Below are 24,764 nucleotides of genomic sequence, written 5' to 3' on the forward strand. Positions count from 1 at the left end.
ACTCTAATTGTTGTGAGTCAGATCTTCGGTGCCTGCCTGGGCGCATAGCCATTAAAATGTTATGAAAGTGTGCACAGCTCACTTTAATGAGAAGGAGATGAAGGCAGAGATGAGGAGGGAAGGTGAGGCAAAGACATGCCCATTACTGTACCTCAGAGAAAGAGATATTTTATAACCTGTAGCGAAAGTGTGCAAAAGGAGACGCCCTGAGCTCGTTGAAACGCGATTATCAAAAAATCTGCCGGGTGTGCACAGACGTCAGGACCTTCTCTGCTTTTTTTTCTTTTTGTACGATTGCAATTTCAAACATTTGTGAAACGTCACGTCTCGGATACATGTTGAATTCAACAAACATTTTAAAAGTTCTGCCGGAAAATACTTGCAAAACACGGAAAGAACAAGCAGAACCTGACTCAATTGTAAGTCTGTCATCCACCAGAGAAAGAACAGAGTTTTTTTCCTCAGAGTGGAGAACAATGTTTGCTCTGGCACAGAGCAATTAAAGGGAGAAATGTCGTTACCAAGTGAAACACTGGTGCTAGAGATCCTGGGTGAAAAGCATTAATTATTAAGATTCATACTCGGTGCTCTGAATAGCAAATATAAGAGGTTAGCTCTGAAATACATTCAACCACTATATCTTCCCTGCTACTGCATAAAGACAGCTGATAGAAAAGGCACTTAGAAGCTAAAAAAGTTGGATACTTAATGACTATTCGTGTCCATACTTAGTTTCACCATTTATCTTCCTACAAAGGATTTACTGTGACTGGTGTTTTGTACTTTCAAAGTCTGACCAAAACTATGTGTGGGTGGTGCTCAGCATCCTGCAGTCAGCCTGCCAGGTATCGTCATATTTTCCATTCTGGTACTATTTCGAATGATGAAACGTGTCAACATCTTGGAGTGAAACATAAACTCCAGGCATCCACAGCACAGTCTGCTGAGCAGGGAAGCCATTTGTCGGGCTGTGAATTAATCATTCGGAGCTCACCATGAAGTTTAAATGTTTGAGCAGCCTGAGCTTCCTACATCAGCAATTTGAACTGAAAGTCGGCAATTACAGCATCAAAGTTATATCATTAAAACAAGACGTGTTTGAGATGAACTGCAGTGAATTTAAGCGCACTGCAGGTTACAGCTCACAGACCTGCTCTTGTTATTGTTACTTTGGTGGTTTGATGCTATCTGAGAGAATCTGTGTTTGCATGTGGTGTGCAGGGACCTCTGTGAATGTTTTGTTTCCATTTATGAGGAGGATTACTGAAGGCACGAAAGCAGAAATCTGATTCATGCCAACTTTCCAGCAGCTCAGAGCGCTGAAGTGAAAATTTGCCTCGAGTCAAGAAGACTCAAAAATCTAATGGTGAGTTGGAGGAAAGTACACAGACAAAACAAACAGGAGGTAATGAGGAGAGAAATACTTTAACAGTGGAGTTTTGTTTTCTTAGCAGAAGCTAGAAGACTGATGATAAATGTGTATTATGTAGAGAGATCAGCTAAGGATGTGTTGTGCCTAACAGCAAACAAGATAGCCACGGTATCCTAAAACCATCTGGGGTTTTCAGAGCAAAGGAAACATGCACAGCTGAAATTTCAGAAAAACCTTGCCTACCTGTTGTTAATATAAAAAAGTGTGACCTAATCAACAAGCTACATCTGTGCTCACATTTACCTAAATATGACCATTTTGGAAACACCATCTTAAACATGTTGTGCACCTACAGTTGTGCACAGAAGGCATGGACTGGCCTTGTTGAAGTTTGAGAATTTTCTTGGCCTTGCTAGAACTGATCTTTATATTCCTAACTCTGGCATCAATAGCCGATACGACTACATACAGATACTCAGCAGGTCATCTTAGCTGGCACAGCATGACTGGAGGAATCTGTAACGGAAGGTAGCAGTTGCCATCACAACTGAAAGCACCCATTAAAGGTATCAGCACTCGTTAGCGAAACATGGATAGAAAGAAAAAACACACGATCAACTGTGCAGAGAATGTGTCAAACAAAAGGGGGGGGGGGGAAGTGTACTAAGATGTAACAGATTCATTGAAGCAGTCTGCAGGTGATGATGACAACAGAAACACCAGAAAGGACTGAGCAGGGAGCAGCTGCTTTGTCATGCTCATAAGCTTTCTACTGTGAAATCACAAAATGCTTTGGTTACCTGTGGGCTTTCAAAGCTGCTGCAGGTTTGAACATTTTCCTAGTTTTAACAATTTAGATTCGGTGCAGAAATGCTTCCAGAAATGTATGCTCAATTTCACAATGGTCTTCAGCTTTGAGTGCAATGGTGTAAAATATGTGATAATGGCAGTGAGACCTGCACAGATGCAATTAGGGGTGCATGATTGAATGTGACTGTGAAATAAATTAGTATACAATGCATCGTTAATATGATAAGGCTGGACTTCATTCAAGAAATTCATTGTTCATTGGTGAGTAAGATGCAATATTTCAAACAATTCTGACAATAAAAGAAGGCTTTTAAGTCATATTAATTATCAGGAGATTATTACATTCGTTCAGCTTTTAATTTTTGCTTCCTGCACACATAAACATCAGGAGGAAAACTTGGGAAACAAGGCTGGTTAATCAGGATATTTTGTGATTCATTGATTGACAAACATGTTGTGCCAGTTCTAATTATGGAATCAAAATGGAAGTGCTGGGCAACAAATTCCTGGGTTGCTTTTAGTAGAGTGTCTGCCCTTGATACACAGTAATAAATTGGTATCAGCCTTCTTGTAGAACTCCCTGCAACAGATAAATTAATATCAAAATATTGGAAGAGAACTATGTATACACATCACCTTGTGCTAGTTATTTGTTCACACTGTGAGGGTTGACAACCTTATGCTGAGCTACGTTGAGGTAGAGCAGAGCAAAGACACAAATATATGTTGAAGATTTAGGCTTATAAATAAAAGAAAACTGAGATAAAAGTAGCAATAAACCTGTGAAAGGAGCAAATTAGATACAACAATTAAGATTTCAGGTAAGTTGAATCAGCCATCACAAGAACAAAAACATGATTTTGGCCGAAAACGAGTCAATCTTTAAATGCGTGTTATTCCAGGTTGTAGGTGCATAGTAAGTAAAACTGGATTTCCCAAGTTCAACAGAAACAGCTGGAACTTGCAAAGTAATCCAGTCATTTGAGCAAATTCAATAAGGGCCTGCATTCAGCAGTGAAGTAATGTAAAGGGGTGAAAAACCAATAAAAGCCTCATAAGTAAATAAACCCCAGTGTCTCGCATGCTTTACAGAGAGGGGGAGCCAACTCAGCATAAAACTCACACTGATGTGTTTTATAATTATCATCAGTTATAAATCTTAGTGCAGAGTGACAAAAAAAAATCACATCTAAGTGCATGCATATAAAAAAGCCACCACAATCCAATAGTGATAGAAAAGTTATGAGAAATCATAGGAATTGTCAGAAAAGAAACAATTCTAGAGGTAAATGGTACAAGGACAACAGAACCTCACACTGAGGATGGGGGGAAAAGAAGCATGGTTATAAGTCTACTCATGACTATCTCTTCTGTCCTGCAAGCATATTTCTGCTGGTGAGTCAAATCTGATTTTTCATCTCCTCCACAATGAATGTTTTCAATCATAGATCCATTCAAAGATCACAACCAGAAAGATTTGCATTCAGGAGTAATGACAACAATGGATAACATACTGATGCAAACAGATTCAGCAATGTGAAAGTCTTGCAAACAGTAGCCCTCATCGAAGAACATTTTTATATTCTTACAGCAGAATTCTGCTTCTGTTCAGGCATGGGTAAACCTATGCAGGTTTACATGCACGTGACCTGCACAGATCAATGGTATGGGTAACGGAGGGTCCCAGAGGCTCACAGAAGGAACCACACTGTTTATCTTCTAAATCTCAACAATATATTATGCAGTTCAGCACAGTTACCCAGAACACTCTTCTCTGTAGAGGCCATTTGACACATAAACTGGTGCAGGTGGACCTTCAGAGAAGCATAATTCTGCTCAAGAACACAAAAAGTTCTTGCATGAGATTCTGCACATCACACAAGCTGATTGGTTTGCTCGGTTTCTGTTGTGATGCAGGCACAAAACATAAAGATAAACAGGTATAAAAGAAGCTGCCATATAATGCGACCTCACACATGTTCATTTCCATGCAAGTATAATTAAAATTTTTGCAAAGTGGCCCCGTACGTCCCACAAATTACTCTAAATCTAGCAGTATCTGTAGTGGTATTACAGGACCTTAAAATACTATTGAAAATATCATCAGACTTGTCAACAGTGTGCCACTCACATAACATGAAAGTGAGAAATATTTTGATGTGAAACGGGTTAAGCGAGTGACCCATGTACAGGGGCTGGTCCCCCACGCAGCGGCCCGGGTTCCTGCTCACGGGTTCCTGCTCACGGCCCTTTGCTGCATGTCTTCCCCCAACTCTTCTCCCTACTTTCCTGTCTGCCTCTCAAACTGCACCTATCAAATAAAGCCAAAAAAATAACTTAAAAGAAATTGAATGATACAAATCATCTTGCTGAAGCGAAGTGATCCATGAAAGAATACAGTCAAGGGAATGTGATCAATATGGATAGAGAAATGAGACAATATTGTATGTATGCTAATATAATAACAAGTCAGAACTCCAAATTTATTTTTTGGCGAAGACAAACTGACTTTAGAAAGACTATTTGTGCATTAACTTTAAGCCAGGCCTTGAATTTTTGCTTTAAATGTGAAAGAACGGGTGACAGATAGTTCCTCTATATCCTCAGCACATTATTTTTTAGATCATAAGAACATCAAAAATCTTGCCCAGTCTACGTACTACATCAACGCAACATCAATAATCTCATACACACTTTGATTACATCCCATACCGACTATTGTAGTCCTCTCCTCTTTGGTTTTCCTCTCAAGCGCCTTTATAAAGTGTACTTGGTCCAGAATTCAGCTGACTGCATCATTCCCAGAACCTCCCCCATAAAACATAGAACCTCTGTTCTCCAGCAGCTCCACTGACTCCCTGTTAAATATCATATTGATTTCAAGAATCTGCTTCTCACCTTCAAAGCTCTTCATAGCCTGGCACCAGTATATCGCTCCAAACTCCTCCATATCTGCACACCCTCCGATACTTTCAAATCCTCTTCTGCCATCCAGCTCACTCACACCATCTGCATGCTGGACTGCTATGGGGCCAAGGGTTTTCGGTCATTCTGCTCTGTGCTTCTCAAACTCTGCTCTACAAGAAATTTGCAATCTCTTTCCAGCTTTAAATCCCTGGTCAAAACGCCCTTTTTAAACTGGCATATTTGGTCTCACTCTGACTTTGATATTTACACATGCTCAGGTTTGCCCTGATTATGCTTTTATACCTATTTATTGTATAAAGTTATTACTTTACATCACTGCTTTGTCTAATTTTGGTGCCTTAATTCATTGTTGCCTGCTTTTTTGAGTGCTTTAAAATACACCCAAATGCATTATGCATTATTATTAGTGGAAATTTTAACAATCACACACAATATCTCCTTGTTATCCCAGTCACCCATTTTTAGCTGAGCTGTTGGCAGCATCTATAGGCACCTTCGTGGCTGCCTGAGGCTGTAATATGTCACCTGTTAGTGTTAATCAAAACTAACAGGAGCACAGTCAGACAAAGAGAGCATCTCTTCTACTCACACTGGGTGTACTCCTGCAACAAGGCGAATTCAGCTGGGGTCAGTGTGACCCATTTGTCCTGGCTGCTCATTGTGTTCGGGCCTCGTCTCAGTGTCCACCGAGCATTCCCTGGGCGGCAACACACAGTGGGTCGTCTCACGCTGGAAAAACAATAGACATCAGATCACATCAGCCACAACTGCAGACATCTGTTTTTTAGATAATGGAAAACAGAATGGCAAAGCAGGGTAGATGCACCAACTACGTGGCTGAAGCGGCACACAGCTAGTGATGCGTGTTGTCTGTAATTAAAGGAGGCAACCAAACCAAATAATTGCTGGTACATTGTAGAGAAATAAAGAAAAGTCAGAAGTAGATGCCTCATTTTGTCTCTGATCCTATAAGACAAAAATTTTGGACGTTTTCCTGCCTGCTCCTTCTTTTACAGCTGACATCTTAATCAAAATGTTCCTTTGTCTGTTGATCACATACTTTTCAAAGTTGATGCAAGAACATATCGTGCACTAACATTCAGTTTTATTACACAGTGCAAAAGGAAGAATTTAAACTTCCGCTTCGGCCATAGATTAACTCTCTAAATGCCAGAATACTCTTGAAAATTTGAAAAGTATGTTATCACAATTGTCACAATTTGTCAGATCCAGAACTGTAATAAATATTCAGACAAATTAGATAGATTGAGAGCTTAATAAAACATAGTTGATAAATAAAATAAATACAGCATGGCTAAAAACTGGTATGCAGAGGTGCAAATTTTGGAAGATACATTCAGAATGGTGAAAGATCTCTTCAAAGCTATGAATAACATGATTTTAGAGGGTGTAAAAATGTAAATCATAAAATATCAATATTAGTAGATCTGTATTTTTTTTCCCAGTGTTGGTAACACTTGTAGACACTTGGACAAATATTGTACCTGTTGATTCCAGTTGCTTTTTATCAATTTTCAAACCAAAAGAAAATCGAAGAAATTGCATTTTTGTTTATGACATTATACCTTTGTACAACTGCACAACAGACAGAGATTTTTGAGTTCTTTCTACTTCTAGCCATGGCTGTGCTGTTTCCTAGGATTAGGGGATCCTCGGTTTACGACGTCCTCGACCTACGGCATTTTGTCGTTACGTCGGAACTGGTAACGTGGAACTAGTTGCCGAGCAGAGCGGATGGTTACGTCGTCACATGGTGCTATTAGAGGAAGACGGCTTTGTTTTTATTCCATGATCCCATTTATTTCTGATTTTGGCAATTATAATATATACATAACAATATGAATAACGTGGGTGTGCGGTATGCATTCCCTTTCCAGAAATCAAAAAAACAAACCACAAAAAACCCCCAACCTGAATCTAATATCAGCTCAACTGTCTGGTTTTGAATGTGGCATCACAAAATTTCTGCAACAAGTGAAAGGCCCGTTTTTGAAAGAAATGTCTAATTTGGGCATTAAAAGCTGTGTTGGTGCTGCATTTCAAATGATCCTGCCTCAGCCTGACTGGTTGCTATGATGACAAGATCGAGTTCAGGCTTAATGGGCTTTTGTAGGCAGGTACTTACATTTTTGAACTGAGTCCAATATCCAGTGTTTTCACTGGAGGTAAATTACGAGCTGCCTGTGTTTCGGCTTGAGCTGTAATTCTGTCTACATGTATTGAACCAACTTTTAAATTATAACAGCAAACAAAATATGTTACAGTCTGCACCTGATTTAAGGCAGGATGGTACACTTTACCGGAGGCAGAACATGGAACAAAAGTGTGTAAATAAATCAATTTCAGGTTTTGCAGGATAGCATCAAGAAGGTCAGCGTATAGATAACATGCTTCGCAGATATTCACTTGATACTAGCAAAGCATCATTTATCACTTAAACACAAACACATTCAAGTTGTAAGAATTCATTCAACGTCACGATTCTGGTATTGAGATTTCAATGACCTTGCTTTTCCTGTTGTTTGTGCAATATAAATGTGCATGTAACGGTTTGTGTAGGTGTCACACATGCATCTGTGGGTGTGTTTGTGCCACATCACCAGTGAAGCATTTGACCCAATTACTGGGAACTGAAACCCTCGATCAACAAGTGGAGGTTCATTCATGTGGAGGATAGATGTGTACGTGTGTGTGTGTTTGCATGCCTGTGTGTAAATAATTTACATTAGTGTGAGCGTGTAGTGAGGTATAAATGTGTCTAATTTCTACTCATGTCTGTGGGTGCCTGTGTTCATGCCAGTGTGTGTGCATTCATGTGGAAGTGCAGAGAATTTGCTTGTGCCACATTTTTACCACCAAGAGGTGATTGCATAAACAAAACCTATGTAAATTATTAAGTGAGCATCATTATTATGTAGACCGCACAGATGAGGCAAAGCAGTCAACACAATGTGCTGCCACCAGTGTTGCTGCGTTAACACACTGGGTGCGTGGGAATCAGCCTCCCTCGCATAAACTTTGATCTGCCTCTGGAGCTTAAACTAGAAACGCTCTGCAACACCATTTTTAATGTTTGGCACAGACAGCCAAAAAAAACAAAAAACAAAACAAAAAACAAAAACGGAGATGATGGGATATTTCTTGTTATTTATCTCTCATCTCCGCTGTGTCTAATTCCAAGACAGTGATACCATCTCTAATATAGAACTGATGTGTGCAGCGTGTTCCTTCTGTGCCCTGCACTGTAATCATCCTCCTCTTTCCCTTATTGCCTAACTGCAGTGCATCCTCACAAAACGCTCAGCTGGCATCCTCTCAACAATCAAAATCCAGCTCAGCAAATGTCATCAGACCAGCTTCATTGTCCTCCAGTGGTGCAGTGAGGAGATAAAGTGTGGATCCATGTGTTACGCCCCACCAGCAGAAGATCATAGCTGAGATACTACTGTTGCCGTGACTCGTAGGTAGTGGCCACTGCGACATACAACACCATGAATGAACGAGATGAGACATCAACATGCTGCTCACCTGCTGCAGAGCTGGAGTAAAAGCACCAAGAGAGATGAGGGAGGAGTCCTCCAGGCAGATGCTTGCAGATGAAGCTCCTCACTCACATAACCCTCCTCTGGATCTTCTCTCAACTGCAAGGCAAGCTGGGTGTTTGTAATTAGATGGAGTGTGAGGAAGTGTATCTGTGTATAGAGGAGAGAAGACGAAGGAGCAGCAGCAGCAGCAGCAGCCCTCTCCGCTGCATGTCAGTGTATGAGAATGTGGATGGTTTAGTGTTTGTTTTTCTCCGGCGGAGTCTGGTCAGAGTAGCATCGCTGGGGAGGAGAGAGAGAGAGAGAGAGAGAGAGAGAGAGAGAGAGAGAGAGAGGTGAGAGATGAGAGAGAGCAGAATTATCCAACGCTGCTCTGCCTGCAATGATCAGTTTCCATACTCCCGCTCGCTCACGTCACATCGCTCCATCCCTCCCCTCAGCCGCTCTGCTCCTCACCATCCCCTCCCTCCCTTGAAAACCCTGAGTCTTCTATGCTCTCCTGCGCTCTGCCCCGTCTTTCTCATCCCTCTCCCTACTACTCCCCCCACCTCCCTCCTCCTCTCAAGCCATCTCCACTCCGGTCACTGTGGCACGCATCAGCCGGCCATATTAGCATTCAACACCACCACAGGAGGTAAGTGCAGCAACCTGTGAGATATTCTCTCCAGAGGGCTGAGAGAAGGCAGAAAAAAATGGAAAGATGAAAACAGAAATGGGAGAGGGGATGGGAGTAGGTATACAAAGTGAGAAGGAAAGATGAGAAAATGGGACAAGTAGATGGAAAAGAAGAGAGAATGATGGAGAGGATAGTAGAGGAGGATGGTCTACCTTATTGTGATCATTTTTTCCCCCATTCCGTTTTCCCCATTGTCTCTTTACCATTTAGAGGTCAAGTGTGAAATTTAACATCATACAAAAAAAAAAAATCACTCTAAATTCCTCTGCTATCAGTCATAGAGGGTAATTTTACAGAAATTATGATGATAAAACTTTGATTTCTACTGCAGGAACTTGGGGCAGGCAGAAGATAGTGCAACAGTGCGTTTACAGCCTTCCTGTTTCCATTGTGTTGCAGGATCAGACAGCTTCAACTGTGACTCTAACGGTATCTCCAAGTGTGCCAAAATAACGAAAAATAATAGTTACTGGATGTAACTTCAGTTCCATGAGTATGTAGAAAACAGGACAACTGAGGTTTGTTATATTAGTCTATATGCAAATTTTATGTTTTTTATGGTGATGTTTAAGAAAATCACTGTAGTTGATGTGATTGGAACACACACAAAAGTCCTGGTCACCATAAAATGATATGCAAGTTCCTGCAGTGGAAACAACCAACAGTTAGTATTTTAATCAAAAAAATCTAAAATATAAATGTAAATATATATAGAAATATAAATTATTAAGCACGAAACCAGAAGATGATGCACAAGCAGTATACCTGCCAGAAAATGTGTAGATTTAGTGCTTGTACCACCATGTGGAGTATTTTTCTGTTGACCGAGTTGGAGTTACAGGTGTGTTTGCTGACTGATTCATGCTGACACTAAACAAAGCTTAGATTTCAATTGCTCTGATCAAAGCTGTGCACTACTAATCTACTTGCATTATTGTTCGCAGAAGCTGCAACTTTTGGTTCCCTTGAGTACAAACATTTGGGGGAAATGAGAAAAATTGCATGATCCTGGATCAGGTGGATAAAAAGGGTGGTCGAATAATGCGATGCATCTCTCAGTCAAAAACTACTTTGCATAGAGTGCTGAATGTGCTGGTACACTGTCCTGATGAAGGATGAAACCATTTTCCCATAGTTGGGACAGCTTTCTTCTTTCTGACCCTTTCTCAAAAAGTTTCTCGAAACTGTAAAACTCATACATTGATTTATGATATTGGGGTCAGACTTTGTATATAAAGATGTATGGAATTCATAACAGCTGGTGTTCTATGTACAGGGTTAGGCAGGTGGTATGCTTGAAACACTGCTGCTTTGTCTGCTTTGAGACAAAAGGATAAGACAGTGCTGCTATTCCCACCAGCGACTACTGATCACTTACATGCCATACAGGCACCATACAGACACAGAAGGCAAACTATAACAGCACTGTGAATACTAAAAAGGCTGCAGGGCCAGAAAACCCTTCACAGACTGCTGCCATCATCTTCAATCTGTCCAAAATTAGTCTTCTTGCTTGTCTGATATTTGCCACAATCATAGTAGCGCCCAGTAACACCAACCATAGCAGTGTGAATGACAGTGTGAATGCACTCAGATTTGGTTTAAAAGTAGATTAAAATCACTCTTCCATCTCGCTTATAACCAGCATACCTACAGAGAAAGCCATCATCATGTCTCTCCAAACTGCATTAACCCACCTTGAACAGAAGAGGATGCTTTTTCTAGGCTAAAGCTTTGCATTCAAAAGAGCAGGTTCACCAAACTACTTGACCTGTGTCCCTGTCCATGTGGGTCAAAAAGCTCTTATCTAACCGCCTACAGATAGCCAAATTCAGTCCCCACCGCTGGTCAAGCTGGATCCTTTCCTATCCCCAATCATTGCATTTTCAGATGATGCCACAGGTCTGATCTCAAACACGGATGATACAGCCCACTGAGATGAAGTCTGAAAACTACGTAGGATGTTGTACAGAAAACAATCCGTCAGTGAATGTCAAGAAAAACAAAGAACTCATCACAGACTTAAGCAGATACTGAGAAGACCTCCTCTAAACATCAACAAAGAACAAGTGAAGAGGAGTTCCAGTTTTCCATATTTCTAATAAACACATCATAGAGGGGGCTGCACAGTGGCGTGCATTATTTCATTACATTTAGAAAAAAACAGATTTTCTCCTGGTAAGTTTAAGTCCACGTTGAGAAGTTTCTTCCAACAAGAAGACTGGAGTTTGTGTCCTATGTAGGAGCATTATTTGGAGCTAGAAGATCCCCAATTTGTGTCCCAGCTTTCCCGGGATCTTTCTGCATGGAGTTTGTATGTTCTCCCTGTGCATGCATGGGTTTTCTCTGGGTTCTCCGGCTTCCTCCCACAGTCCAAAAATATACTGAGGTTAACTGATTATTCTAAATTACCCATAGGTGTGAATGCGAGTGTGATTGTTTGTATATGTAGCCCTGTAACAGACTGGCGACCTGTCCAGGGTGTCCCCTGCCTTCACCCCAAATCAGCTGGGATAAGCTCCAGCCCCCCTGCGACCCTAATGAGGATTAAGCAGTGTATAGATATTGGATGGATAATGGACACCATAGATGACCTTATATTTAAGATCAGCGTAGGATTGTCTGCTTTCTCAGGACACTTTAAAGGATCAGAAAACTAATTTGCCTGCGATGGCGAGTGTACCAACATACTGTACTACAGTGAGATACGCCTGTTCAGCTACAGACCAGCGGGCTCTCTGGAGAGTCGTAACCACAGCCCAGAAAATAATTGGACTCCCCCTACCCTCACTATAAGACACCTTCAGATCACGGTTCCTCTCAGAGCCAGCAGCAGCCTGAAGGACACAACCCACCCCTATCATCATCTCTTCTCTCTGCTGCCATCTGGAAGGCGCTACAGGGCCTTAAAGACCAGTAGTTCCAGCTTCAAAAAAAGCTTTTACCCCAGAGCCATCACTTAACTGAACTCCCCTAACACTGTCACTGACTCCACACTCACAAAAACTCATCATAACACTTCACATCACAACGAACAACTGGAATAATATTTCCATACAGAGAGGAAACATTAAATAACATCTGTAACTATCGGTACATAACCTGGAATAACATTTTGATAAGGTGCAACTGCATTTGGTGCAATGTGCGTTAGTAGCGTCTGAGATGCTACTTCTCTTTTTGTGTGCCAATTTTTAAGTTTATCTTTATGTTGTAACCATTTATATGGATGGACAAGAACAACAAAGAAAGTGCTCCATGCTACTGTACAGAAAAGCAACTGTACAATAACTGAATTTCTAATTTAAATACTGAACCTAATACATTCAATATAAAATGATGCATTTCAAATTCAATGGATTATTAAATAAAATTATTAAGGTTGAGCAATTTAAATTGAAAGCTTGTTATTCAACTTGGGGGCACATGTTTCTGCCCCAAGTTGATAGTGGATGATTTAGCAAAATCTTGAAATACATCCAGCAGCAACACCACAATAACAGATAAACACTAGATAAGGGCAACATTCCTACCACCTCTACAATCGTACCTTCCCACCTTGCTTGATAAATGACATCCTTCTTCTGCATTGTCACTTTACAATAGCATTGGATTTAAATTGTAAGTCTTCAGGATAATAGAGAAAGAGAAGGAGTATTTTGGGAATTTTTACATTGCTTAATCCCATCTGTAGGCTCTTCGTTAGCTTAAGGTAAGAAAAGTAATGATTAACTGCTGGAAATAATGAAAAGTCAATCAGAAAAGATTTATCTGTCAAAAAAGTCATATCTCTGTGGACAAAATAACCTTTTCCTCCACACAGTTGCTCATGGCATTGTGTGTTCATCTATCATTAATATTCCAAAGGCTGTCATTGACATTTCAGGCATTTAGCTGACACTCTTATCCAGGGAGATACATGAGGAGCGCACATGCTGAGATAGGCTCAGATTCTTATTTGGCCTCAGTGACAGCAATCAATAGTAATGAAGTCAGGGGTTAGAGCGCCGACACGAGATGTAAGAAATCATTCAGTTTGCACAGAAGGATCACACGAGGTAGAAAAGTGTGCAAAGAACGGAGGCGAAAATAAGACTCAATTTTTGGGTCAAGGGTTTGTCAAAAGGTTCACACTCATGTGCGCCACAGTTCACATGAACGTTAAAAACATCAACAAAATAGGAAACAAGTCAATGGAAACAGTAACTGTAACAGCACAGTGCATGTATACTCCCCAACATAACATATACTGCACATTCATATAAAGGATGCAGAAACACCAAGTCAACTGAATAAGAAATATTCTGTCTGTCAAGCAGAATTTATGCGTATATACGATTATTTTGTAACATAAAATATGCTTTAAAAGAAACAAATCCAGGCAAAATTGCATTTTCTATCAACATGAGGAAATGTTAATTAATGTAACTACCAAGTCAACAAAGGAGTTGATCCTGAACAAATCACTGCAGGAACCAACGATGCTAATGGAACAACCAGAATTTAATTAACTATTATGTATACATTGGGTGCTACTGTACTATTACCCAGGGCTCAGGTAGCTCTATAGGTAGCAAAGACACTTATTTTGACCCCAGAAGAACAAAGGATTTTTGACCACTGTGATGCTAAATGTTTATTGGTCATGCTGCAAGTTGTGTACAGTTTATCGACACTGGAAAATTTACGTTATTCACATGTGTACTTTGGGAAGCTTACGGATTTTTTACTGAACACGGCGCACAGCAAATGGTAACAGCAGACTAAAGCAAAGTGCATCAACCAGGTCAACCCTGGGTTAGACATCTCAGTAGGTTAAGTAACAGATTTAGGTGCTAATTTTTACTAGTCCTCAGGCCTATTCTTATTCTAGATTCTTTTGGTGCAATATTTTGCAGTGTAACTCATCCCACAGCTTTGAGCAAACCCATACAAATTATTTATAAAAACATGAGGCTCAATTGGGAATGGTGTGCTGTGTCTTCTAGTAGTGATTCATAGTACGGTTTTAACAAAATTAGTAATTAACATTGCCAAATCCCCATTCAAATGAATGGGAAGTCTGCCGGACAATGTCCAAAACCCAGTTATCTTTGCAACCCTGTAGCTCTGGCATTTTTTACAGTACAAACTTCATTCGAAATTCAAATGGGTTACAAGGCTTTGAATGTTATGCATTTATATCCATGTTTTGATATCTTTTACAGATTTTCACCAAGGTTAAAAGACCTCAAATAATGCAACTCACTCCGTCATCACTCCTCATCAGCGTGTAACACTGCGTTATCTTTTTGAGCAGAATACAATGGTGGGTCATTCTATGATGATTGAGACAGTCAGAGGCTGTCATATGCTGTATTTTGACACAAATTTGTAATTTGGGCTGCTAAATTAACAAAAATAACCCTAAATTGGACCATACCCAAGATTTACAATGTCAAGGTACACCAGTGTGCCGTACAAATGCCGAGCTTTCTAGAGCAAATGTTTACAGCAAAGCCCTTCTGCAGGAGATATAAAGGTTACAGTTTCTGCCCTGCTGCTCTGCTTTTCATGAAAGCCTGCAAGAAGTAAAGGCTATAAGCATGCCATCCCCTGGAACAAACCTAATATCCCCAATGTTTTCACCTGCCCACTCTTAGATAACCTTTACGTTGCCAACACCTTTTATGTAGCCTCCCACCGACCGGAACCAGCATTTGATCTGACGCATGGGACCAGCGTGAACTGAGTTTTATGAAAGATTGCTGGACAATGACCCAGATATGAGGGTTGTGTGGAGGGAGGTTGCTGACCAGTTTACCAATAACGACTGTGTTTTAGTGCGGCCCCCAGGCAGTCTGTGCTGGTCATGTGGGTGTTTACGTTTGTGTCAGAGAGGCAGAGGCAGTTGGGGTATCGACATGCCCTTCAAATGTGGGTAAATACAGGACATCTGCTCCTCAGAGTGATGCCCAGCCAGCATCTGGCCTCTTTCACTCTACAGAATGTTTTACATTGATCTGCTACAGAATAGTTGAATCATTATAAGCCAAATAAATGTGGGATTCTTGATTAAAATGTATATTAGTGTTTTGTAAACCTGCTTGAGGTACACTGACTTTATCAGTTTATAAAGTTCTAAACTTTGCTGCTTCTCCTTCCTCTTTCCTTAGGCACACACACTGAAACATTAGTATTCATTTGCACCTGATGAATGTATATTCAATAGTCACTTTGCTTTTATCTCAGGATTTGTATCGAACAGCTCCTGAGAGAAAACTCTCTTTAGCTGCTGAATACTCCACTTTGTTTACCAGCTAGGCTTGTCTGCTCAGTGAAGCCAGGCAGGTAATGGTTTGTAATGGAAAACTGTCATTAATCGCATTACCTTAAATAAGAATACAAATATATTGCTAAATTTAATATTGCACAAAATGTGGAAAATAAAACTCCATTGGGAGAGAACTGCATCTCTCTCGCTCTCTCTCCTAGAGAAGAATGAATGAATGGTTTATGGTTTAGAATAACAGCTGATGATAGTGAACACTGAACCTTTTCCTACTGGCTCATATTTAGTTTGTAGGTTTAAACCTCATGCCACTGTTTTTCCAAGTTTTACATTTCTTAGAAGACCTTACTAAAGGTGGGATCATTCGGAGGACCTGTGGCCTGCGTTACCTTTCATAAGTCAACCAAGACTTCTGAAAGTCAAGACTTATGGTCTTCAGACTGAAACTCCAAACCTGAGAGGACCAACAAGCTCATATTACAAACAGCAACCTGTACCTTTGAATACATAAGAATTTTATTTCTGTATAAACAACTGAACTTCTGAGCGTTTGATCGCTAACAGACGATCACCAGATGATTTACACATAAATAGCAATGACTTAAGAGCTTACAACTGATTTTTCTTTAACATGGTTCATCAAAGCAGGAAGTGAAAGTAAGACTGAATGAAAACAGTAACACTACTGACTGGTCCAACTTTAATTAGATTTTTTTTATATTTTATTATGGTTAAATTCTCAATCAGCAGGAGCAGATGTAAAAAGAGTAACACCACTTTTGCTGTAAAATACTTTGTTCCTCTGTCTCGGTTTATGTTAAAAATCATTTGTCCAGTATTTCATATTTTTCAAGCAAAAGTCTTTAAATTATCATTACTAAATTCTGCGTTATAATTGCTTCCAAACAAATATAGAAGTACAGTAGATATAGATCATTTTATTAAAAAAAATATAGATAATAAACCATGGCATAAACATTTACATCTAAAGCAAGCTGTTCAGTGAGATTTTGCAGTAATTTCCTACTATAGTATTAGCAACAGTAAGGTTTCTCAAAGTGTACTTTGTTATTTTTACAGTTAATCTATGCCATTGTTGTACATTGACTAATTGCATTAACGTGCTATTTAGAAAAATAATAAATGTTTAAGATAATTTTGTTTTACATATATACACATGAACTGGAGGACAGCCCTCTGCATTATGCATTAGTTACAGTACTGTGCAGACATTTACGAACTTTAAATGTTAGATTCTTATCCATCACACAAAACCATCAGGGAGACATTAGATTGGCCTCAATTCCCTGTGCAGCAGAACAAGGGCCCTAAAATATACATCTTTAGTCACAAAGAGTAACGCTCATCCACAAGAACAACAAGGAATCCTGCAACAGATAGTCTGAACCCACAGAACCATGGGACTACATGAAGAGACAAAAGACTCTGTGGCAAGCTTTCAGGGTGGGTGCTGTTTTAAGGCCAAAGGGCAGATACATCACATATTGATTTTATCATCATCATTATTCCTGAAAGCATCCTCACTTTACTTTGTGCCTATCGCTTTTGCACATCCAACTCTTGACAGATTCAGTTCAATGTGATTGTTCTCCGTATCTGTGATCAATACTTTCTTTTGTTGTTGTTTTTTTTGTGCAGAACATGCCGGTGAGTTTCACATGACACAATAGATGGACGTCAGATGCGACTGTCACTAAGCACCAGCATCTGACCCGCATCATCATGGGGCCAGTGTATATGTGGGTCAGACACACTGCAGGCAGCTTGAATTAGCCTCGCTGGCATCACACTTGGTATCAATAAAAATTCAAATATAACCCTTTTGCCTCCATAAAAGGAGTGAAATGTGCAGTCGGCTGTCTGAAAGTCTAGCGCTGATCTTTTTTTGTCCTGAATGTCAGTCTCCAAGCCGATCTGGGGGCAGAAATAATCTCACTGGTTCAGTTCAACCAATTTAGTTATGGATTTGTAGTCTAGCTAAGCAGCATTCAGCTGAAACTGTATGAAATGTCAGAACGCAAAAGAGTCGTGACTATTATGGAACATCATGTTCTGTCTGAGACTATATCCACACGCTACCACATCAACCATGAAAATGTGTTTGCTCTTGCCTTATACAAAGACACAAAAGGGAATTCTGACCTGAGATTTTTATTAGGAAGATCACATTATGCGTCTGTGCCTCTTACACATCACTGGGGGAAAAATAAATCTGTTGTAGGGTTTAAGTCTAGGAAAATATCATGGCTTGTGTTGAAATTACTGCTTAGTAAGGTTATGGAATGGCTGTGGTCATCATTTAAAAAACCAATATACTTTAAAAGGCAATTCAAGCTTCCACATGATGGAAATTTTGTCATCTGTTCAAATCCGCGGTGGACCCATCTGTGACCTCTCTATAACCCCGTATGCAGTGTAAGTGCATCAGCTGAACATGCACCAGGAAAACAAATGGTGCACATAACAAATTCTTCTTTTATGGAATGACTGCATGAGGATATTCACTGCTGTCCACATCTTTAAATTCATCGTTACATTAGTTAAAATTATGGGAGTCGCTGCTAGACTTTGGAGTTGCTTTGATTTGCGCATGATTTCCATTGATGGTGCCCAGCTTCATAGCGTGAAGTTCCAAATTTTCTAGAAAGCCTGTGCTATGTCCATTCATGTGTCTGTGGCAGCAGGGCAGCAGACTCCAGGTGCAGGCTATTCAATAACACAGAATGATCACTGACATGGTGCTAATGTCCGATCCGTAACCAGCTTCTACATCTTGTCCAAAGGGTGAAGTCACAGGCAGCCTTTAGGCGACATCCTAGAAGTCCTGTGTGCTTTTCTCTGTTCAGTGTGAGAGATAATGCAACAATTTGGACAGTATGTAAATTAGGATATGAATGAACTCTGGTGGACATAAGCTGTTCACAGTCAAGGTCTGCAAAAATCAGCACACAGGAATACAGAACCATGAATTTGCCTCGGTTCCTACTATACACTAGAGGGCTTTATCACATGAGTGTAGGTAATGCTAGCCTGGCTGCCAACTAAGCTAGAGATGTGCACCCATCCTGCCAATTGTCCAGAATCACGAGCTAAACTCTGTGCCATCTAGATTCTTGTCGGTTCCCTTTTTCCATCTAAAAACCCACAGAGGCCCTTCAACCTGCTGAACAACATCTGTTACTTTCTTCTGTTTTGTTTACATTGGATTAGTGACAGATAAACAGCTTCACACGACACAATAAGACAGTAGCACTACAATGATGTTAGTGATTGTACATATTGTTAACTAATCACTGTACTATATGCAAGAATGTGAAGCAATTTACATGGATTTTACTTTTTACTTCAAATGTGTGAACAGACTGCAATGTAACATTACTGTCATTAATAAAAAAATAATAATAGGACCTTCCACAGCTGCATCAGTCATCTATATCAGCCTGAGGACTGATTTCTATGTGAAAATGTGACTTATTCTCACTCCTCAGTGCTTCTGCTCTGCTCCTCTACAGCACCAATGCTAACTTCAACAAATGATAGTCTTCCAGTGCATCCAATGTTAACTCTCCACCCATTTCTGTTCTCCACACTTTTGAGCTAGAGGGTCAAATATAGTCTATAGTCTCAAATATAGCTTACAGTCAAAATATTGTAACAGTATAACTTGATCTGTCAACATGATGGCAGTCGATCTTCACTCGCATGTACGTCTTGCCACTAGACGCTTACTTGCTGCAGGACATAGGCTGTAGTTCACAGCCATCAGCATCATTTAAATATTACACACACAACCTTTAAAACTGTTAAGTTTGGTACAGAATGTCTCAGCCTCCCGTGTCACTTGAACCATCAATCAAACCAAAGTCACAACTGACTTCTTGAACAACATTTTCTGGAGTATGAGAGGGACCGGGGAATATATTTCCTTTTCATTTCCATGCAGCGTCTAGGCACTCTACAGGCATTTCTTTTTTTCTTTGGAATTTTCAGTTGATGAAATGTTAATGTCGAAGTGGTGAATTACCCAGATTTGGTGGTTATTTGCCTGTCACGCCAACTATCCAGGAAAAACCATTAGGAAGAACTGCAAATGCAAAAGCTTTGAAGAGCCAGAGATGGCTTCATTCCTCTGGAAAAAAGCTGAACATTTATTTACAGGCATATTGCAGGGCTTATTACACCATAGCAAATTTGTTCTGGATAGCAAAGTACAAAATTTAATGTGTTAAGCTCGTGTACATTCTCAGGTCAATACACACAGCTAATGCAGGCACACTGCTGATGACAGAAGCTCCCATATTGTACATATTGCAGCTTCAACCCTCTGCTGTGAACAGATGGGTTGTAAAATAAATGCACCATCATCCAAATCAACTCTACAGCTTCAATCAAATCTCCCTGTTATGAGATCCTGTGACTCGGTCACCATCACGACCCCGACTGACTGTCCAAAGCATGTATCAATCCTAGCCTACTTCTGGCTCTCTGTGCTATAAATAGCAGCTCGAGTGTGGAGTCTAGTGCAGAACACGGTGTAACATAATGGGACTATTACGTAAGGTCCCATCCTGAGCATCTACACAGGCTGACCCCGGGTCTTCCTTCCCGTGGGGCCCATGATGATGCTGCTGCTGAGGTAACAGACAGCTGGGTCACCCTCGCTGAGTGAACATCCCACAGGCAGCAGCAAGAGAGACTTAGGCATCTGTCATTTTCAGGAAATGTCTCAGTATGTTGGAGGAGCACTAATTTAAAGAAAAAAGGATTTAATTCCACGCTTTATGCTTTTAGACTTGTTTGCACAACCCTTCACAGACTGCATTCATACACACAACTAATTTGCTTTTAAATTAAAGCCTCTCTGTGGCCACAATTAAGCTCTCAGACACTTTAAACTTGAAATGACAACAATGCTTTTTTTGTTTTTAAGTCAGCACTGATTTCATATATTTAAGCAAGACCATCGCTTTGCCTCAAGTTTCCAATTGAACCGTTCTGTTTTAAAACCCTGTTTTGCATTGATGCCCAAATCAATAGGACCAACACAAAAGAAGCAAAAGAAAAAAAAAAATGGGTTCATTGCATGTTAGATCACACCATTGAACACTCAATATTTTTCATCTCTGCTGCTGTTGCATGTAAGTTCAGCACGCAGTGATGACTTCATCAGTTCACATAAAAATTAACATCCATTAGGTTATATACTATTTAAACTGCCTATTCCTTAAAAAAAACAGAATAATGAAAGTATCATTTTCACCATATTCTTTGAGTGTATTTGAAACTAAATTATAGGCCTATTCTGAGGTAGCCTATTAAAATAAATGTCAATAATAGCCAACATTTGCTGCTTCTAGCAGTAGAACGTAGGAATATTTGTAATGATGCTGACCCTGGTAATCCTCAGTATCAGATCTGAACTGTGCTACTGCTCTGAAGTTTAAAGGGAAACACAAGACAGATGTTGACAGTGAAGGTTTCAGAGAGAGGCAACGTAAAATATGACACAAAATGCAATTAGGGATTATTTAGGGTGGCAGAGTTGGTATTTTGCTAGCAGCATTTGATTTCAGATCAATGCTCTGCTGCTATAGCAACCTCTACTGGGACAGTTCTGCAGCAGTTTAACTGATTTTAGTTACTTTGGAGCCATTTGTCAAAATGGTGACCAAGGAAATATTTGCCATTTAGTTGTTGATTTGTGACAAACCAAGCCGTCTGAGGCCTAAAACAACATTCAACTGAACTATGTGGACTTAGACAAACTGGCTGAACTAAAATGATTGTATTCAACCAATCAGAAAAGTTTAGCACTAGTTTTGGAATTTCACAAAGTGCTATTGTACCCCTTAAGCAGGGACTTTGTGGGAGGTAAAATTATTTCCCCAGAATTTAATGTATGCCATATTCCTGCCATGGAAAGGTAGCTTGAAATATAAACACCAATTTTCACATTTTTGGTTAGATACTTACAGCATGTTGCCTGGAGGGGTGTATTGATCCTTGTGAGGCATGAGGAGGCCAAACTTCATCTATGAAAAAAAAAGAAAAAAAATCAAGAGGAAAAAAAACTGCTGCATTGTGCAGTTTCTGAACAAAACCATTACCTTTGCTTCTCTCTCATTACACTCATATATATATATATATATATATATATATATATATATATATATATATATATATATATATATATATATATATATATTAAACTGGCCAATCAGGACACATCTACAATCCGTCCTGCCCACTCAGGTAACCTATCAAATGGCCTCCACAAGGAAGAAACTCAGGTGAGAACTTCTGCCAACTTAATGTGTTTGTATTAGTGATGGTGAGATGAAGCCTCATGAGCATGGACTGTATGCTCATGAGGCATCGAACCACTCATGCCAACTGGTTCGAGAAAGGGTTAATTTCTTGAAGCTTCACGTGCACATGAAACCTCCTACTGGCCAACTGTATAATCACAGGCAGCTGTATCTGAACCACATGCCTGATGCATTGAATTTTTACCCCGCCGAAGAACGGCGGAGTTAGTACGCCGTCAGCCTTATTTTAAACACAAATTCACCTTTCTGTCCTTCACTTATTTCTTCAGGAAACACCGTCAGAGCTTGTCCCCATCCCGGCTAGCTGCTTCTAAGTTTAGACACATCCTTTGCTAGACAGCAACAGCGCGGAACCGTTTTCTTTCATCTTTACGTTAATTTTCGGACTTTTCGGCAGCGTCTTCTTCATGTCAAGAAACCGCTTCTTAGACAAACACTTCCTGTTCCGCTGGAATGGTGACAAAATAAAAGCCAGAAACATTAAAAATACCCCTTCAAAATAAAAGCATGGAGGGAACAGTTATTTTAACACTAGCAAAACAAAGGCTTGCCAAAAGTGATGAACTGATCAACAGACCTTTATAAGAGTAATTTACACGCAGTTCAGTATCCATACATAACATTGCACATGCATAACACATGTCTGTGCTCAGCCCAAGGTCATTTTTTATTGAAGAGTTCATCCATCGGAAATGATACGTCAACTGAGCAGCGTTGGCGGAGTACTGCGCTCTCTGAGTGCTTCTCTAGTTTTGTCTGTTATGGCTGTTGGGAATGACTATAAATTACAAAAAAAATGTATGACCAAAAATTTCTGTACATAAATGATCACGTGTATAATAAAATCTATTTTCATGTATTCTGTGTGTGTAAATTTTCCCAAAATGGTACTATCATATGATATGGCAGCAGGGATGGACTAGCTATCTGGCATACCGGGCACTGTCCCCGTAGGACAGACTATCTCCAAACTATCTCCCTCTCTCTTAACTATATAAACGCTATCCAAACTCTAGTATTCAAATCTCAACTGACTGCAACTCTATCAAAAACCCACATTTTGAATGGAGCCTGAAGGCTTTATATTGCTGTCAAACCTTGCGGCAAAATCTGAACCACTTCCCGAAGCAGTCACATGGTTCAGCCAAGCAGCGAGGCTTCGGACGTCATCATTTTTGGCTCCTCCTCTAAATGAAGCAAGCCTCGATACGCGATTCGTGGAAACGCCCCCTCCATTACTCGACACATGCTTCTAAGCCTCGGCACATCTGGCAACATCACTAGTTTTTATTAACATGCTGTAAGTAAACTTTAAAGTACAATTTTCCCTGTAGCCACTGAACTAAAAGTAAACAGACAAAATAGTGTCGTTCATGCCCACTTCTCTACACAAAAGGTCTGCATGAGGTCAAGTAGAGAGCTCTTGCATGCGAAATGTTTGGAAATTTAACACTTAACTAAAGCCATTTTTTCCCCCAAACCTTAAACAAGGGACTTCTTTTGCCTGAACCTGAACTACAAACTGGTCTCAGGAGGTGAACCTCAGTCTCTGGTGTCATTTTCCCAATTGGTCGATCCATAAAATAACAGTAAATAATGAACAATCCTTATTATAGTTTCATACCCGTGCCAAAGTGTCATATTTAAATATGTTCAGAATCCAGATATGGAAGGTTACTATTATTTGTGACACCTTTGAGAAGATACCAATGGAAACATTTGACATTCTTGGCGAATCCATTATTCCATTATAGAAACAGGCGTGAGATTAATTTGATGTCTGACAGTTCTATTTTAAGCATACAACCTGCACGGATACTAAGAGCAGTGGAGTGTATTTCTATTCTCTGAAGAGGTATTTTGTAAGTGAGATGCTATAATTAAGACCACAGTGAGTAGGACATCTGAATCATCATTTAATGTTCTGAACACACAACCCAGCTATTACCAATCACATCTTTGTTTCTGTTCATGATATCATGAAAATCGCAGCAATACTTAGGAAGTGTTCTTGTTATGTTTTCAGACACCAGACTTCTGCAAACTGCTTTAAAAAAAAAAATAAATAAAAAAAAAAAAAAAAAATATATATATATATATATATATATATATATATATATACATATATATATATATATATATATATATATAAAATCAACGCATTAAAAAGATACATGCATGTCCTTTTAAGACAATTGATTGCTCTGAGATTTTTCACTCAGATGATAGAAATCTGAGCAATTTCTAGTTTTAAGCCCATCTCCCACAGCACCCTGTTGGTTTTCAGACAGCAGAGCCTGAAAGGAAACAGTTCCCTGCGCAAAGAGCAAATGTAGAAATAGGACGACACGACATCTTTGCATGTACGTCTGTCATGTGTGCTCGCATGTGCCCACATTTGTGGATTCATGCATGTTCCCTACATCCCCATGCGGAGCGTTGAACTAACTCTACAGTATTTTCATAGGATGAGTCACTGGAACATTCTGTGGCTCCAAGAGAGCAAATCACATTTGTTCGCTCTTCCCATCTGCCATGTAATGTGAAAAGGAGCAGAATAAACGACGACTCACACAGACAAATAATATGTTGAAGCCGATGCGTGAAGCCGGTGTTTGGACAAAGATAAAACTCACATCTGTCGAATATGAAATAAACCGAGTTAAAAACAAAGCAAATGAAAATGCAGAATGTAGGCTGAACTAATAATCTTCCAAATGTCTGCTACTGTCTTCATCTTTGCTACTGCAGCCTCAGTGCTTTGGTGTTTTTGTACTACACTTCCCAGAGATCA

At 39.8% G+C, this 24,764-nt stretch overlaps 1 protein-coding gene across 2 annotated transcripts in view; it reads right to left on the reverse strand.

Moving 5' to 3' along the window:
• Positions 1-22,325, reverse strand: part of dgkb (diacylglycerol kinase, beta) — a 92,159-nt gene extending 69,834 nt beyond the window's left edge. The window contains exons 1-4 of one of the 2 annotated variants that reach the window (XM_023277856.3): positions 22,213-22,325; positions 21,615-21,673; positions 8,660-8,955; positions 5,700-5,839 (exon numbers count right to left, since the gene is read on the reverse strand). In XM_023277856.3, coding sequence (XP_023133624.1) covers positions 5,700-5,769 — 70 coding nt within the window. In that variant the 5' untranslated portion in view covers positions 5,770-5,839; positions 8,660-8,955; positions 21,615-21,673; positions 22,213-22,325. The remainder of the gene's footprint in view (positions 1-5,699; positions 5,840-8,659; positions 8,956-21,614; positions 21,674-22,212) is intronic. The other variant, XM_035951706.2, reaches the window with a different exon arrangement.
• Between the last annotated feature and the right edge of the window lie 2,439 nt (positions 22,326-24,764).

This window comes from Amphiprion ocellaris, chromosome 9 (assembly GCF_022539595.1).
Source record: "Amphiprion ocellaris isolate individual 3 ecotype Okinawa chromosome 9, ASM2253959v1, whole genome shotgun sequence".
In the NCBI taxonomy this organism is placed as follows: domain Eukaryota; kingdom Metazoa; phylum Chordata; class Actinopteri; family Pomacentridae; genus Amphiprion; species Amphiprion ocellaris.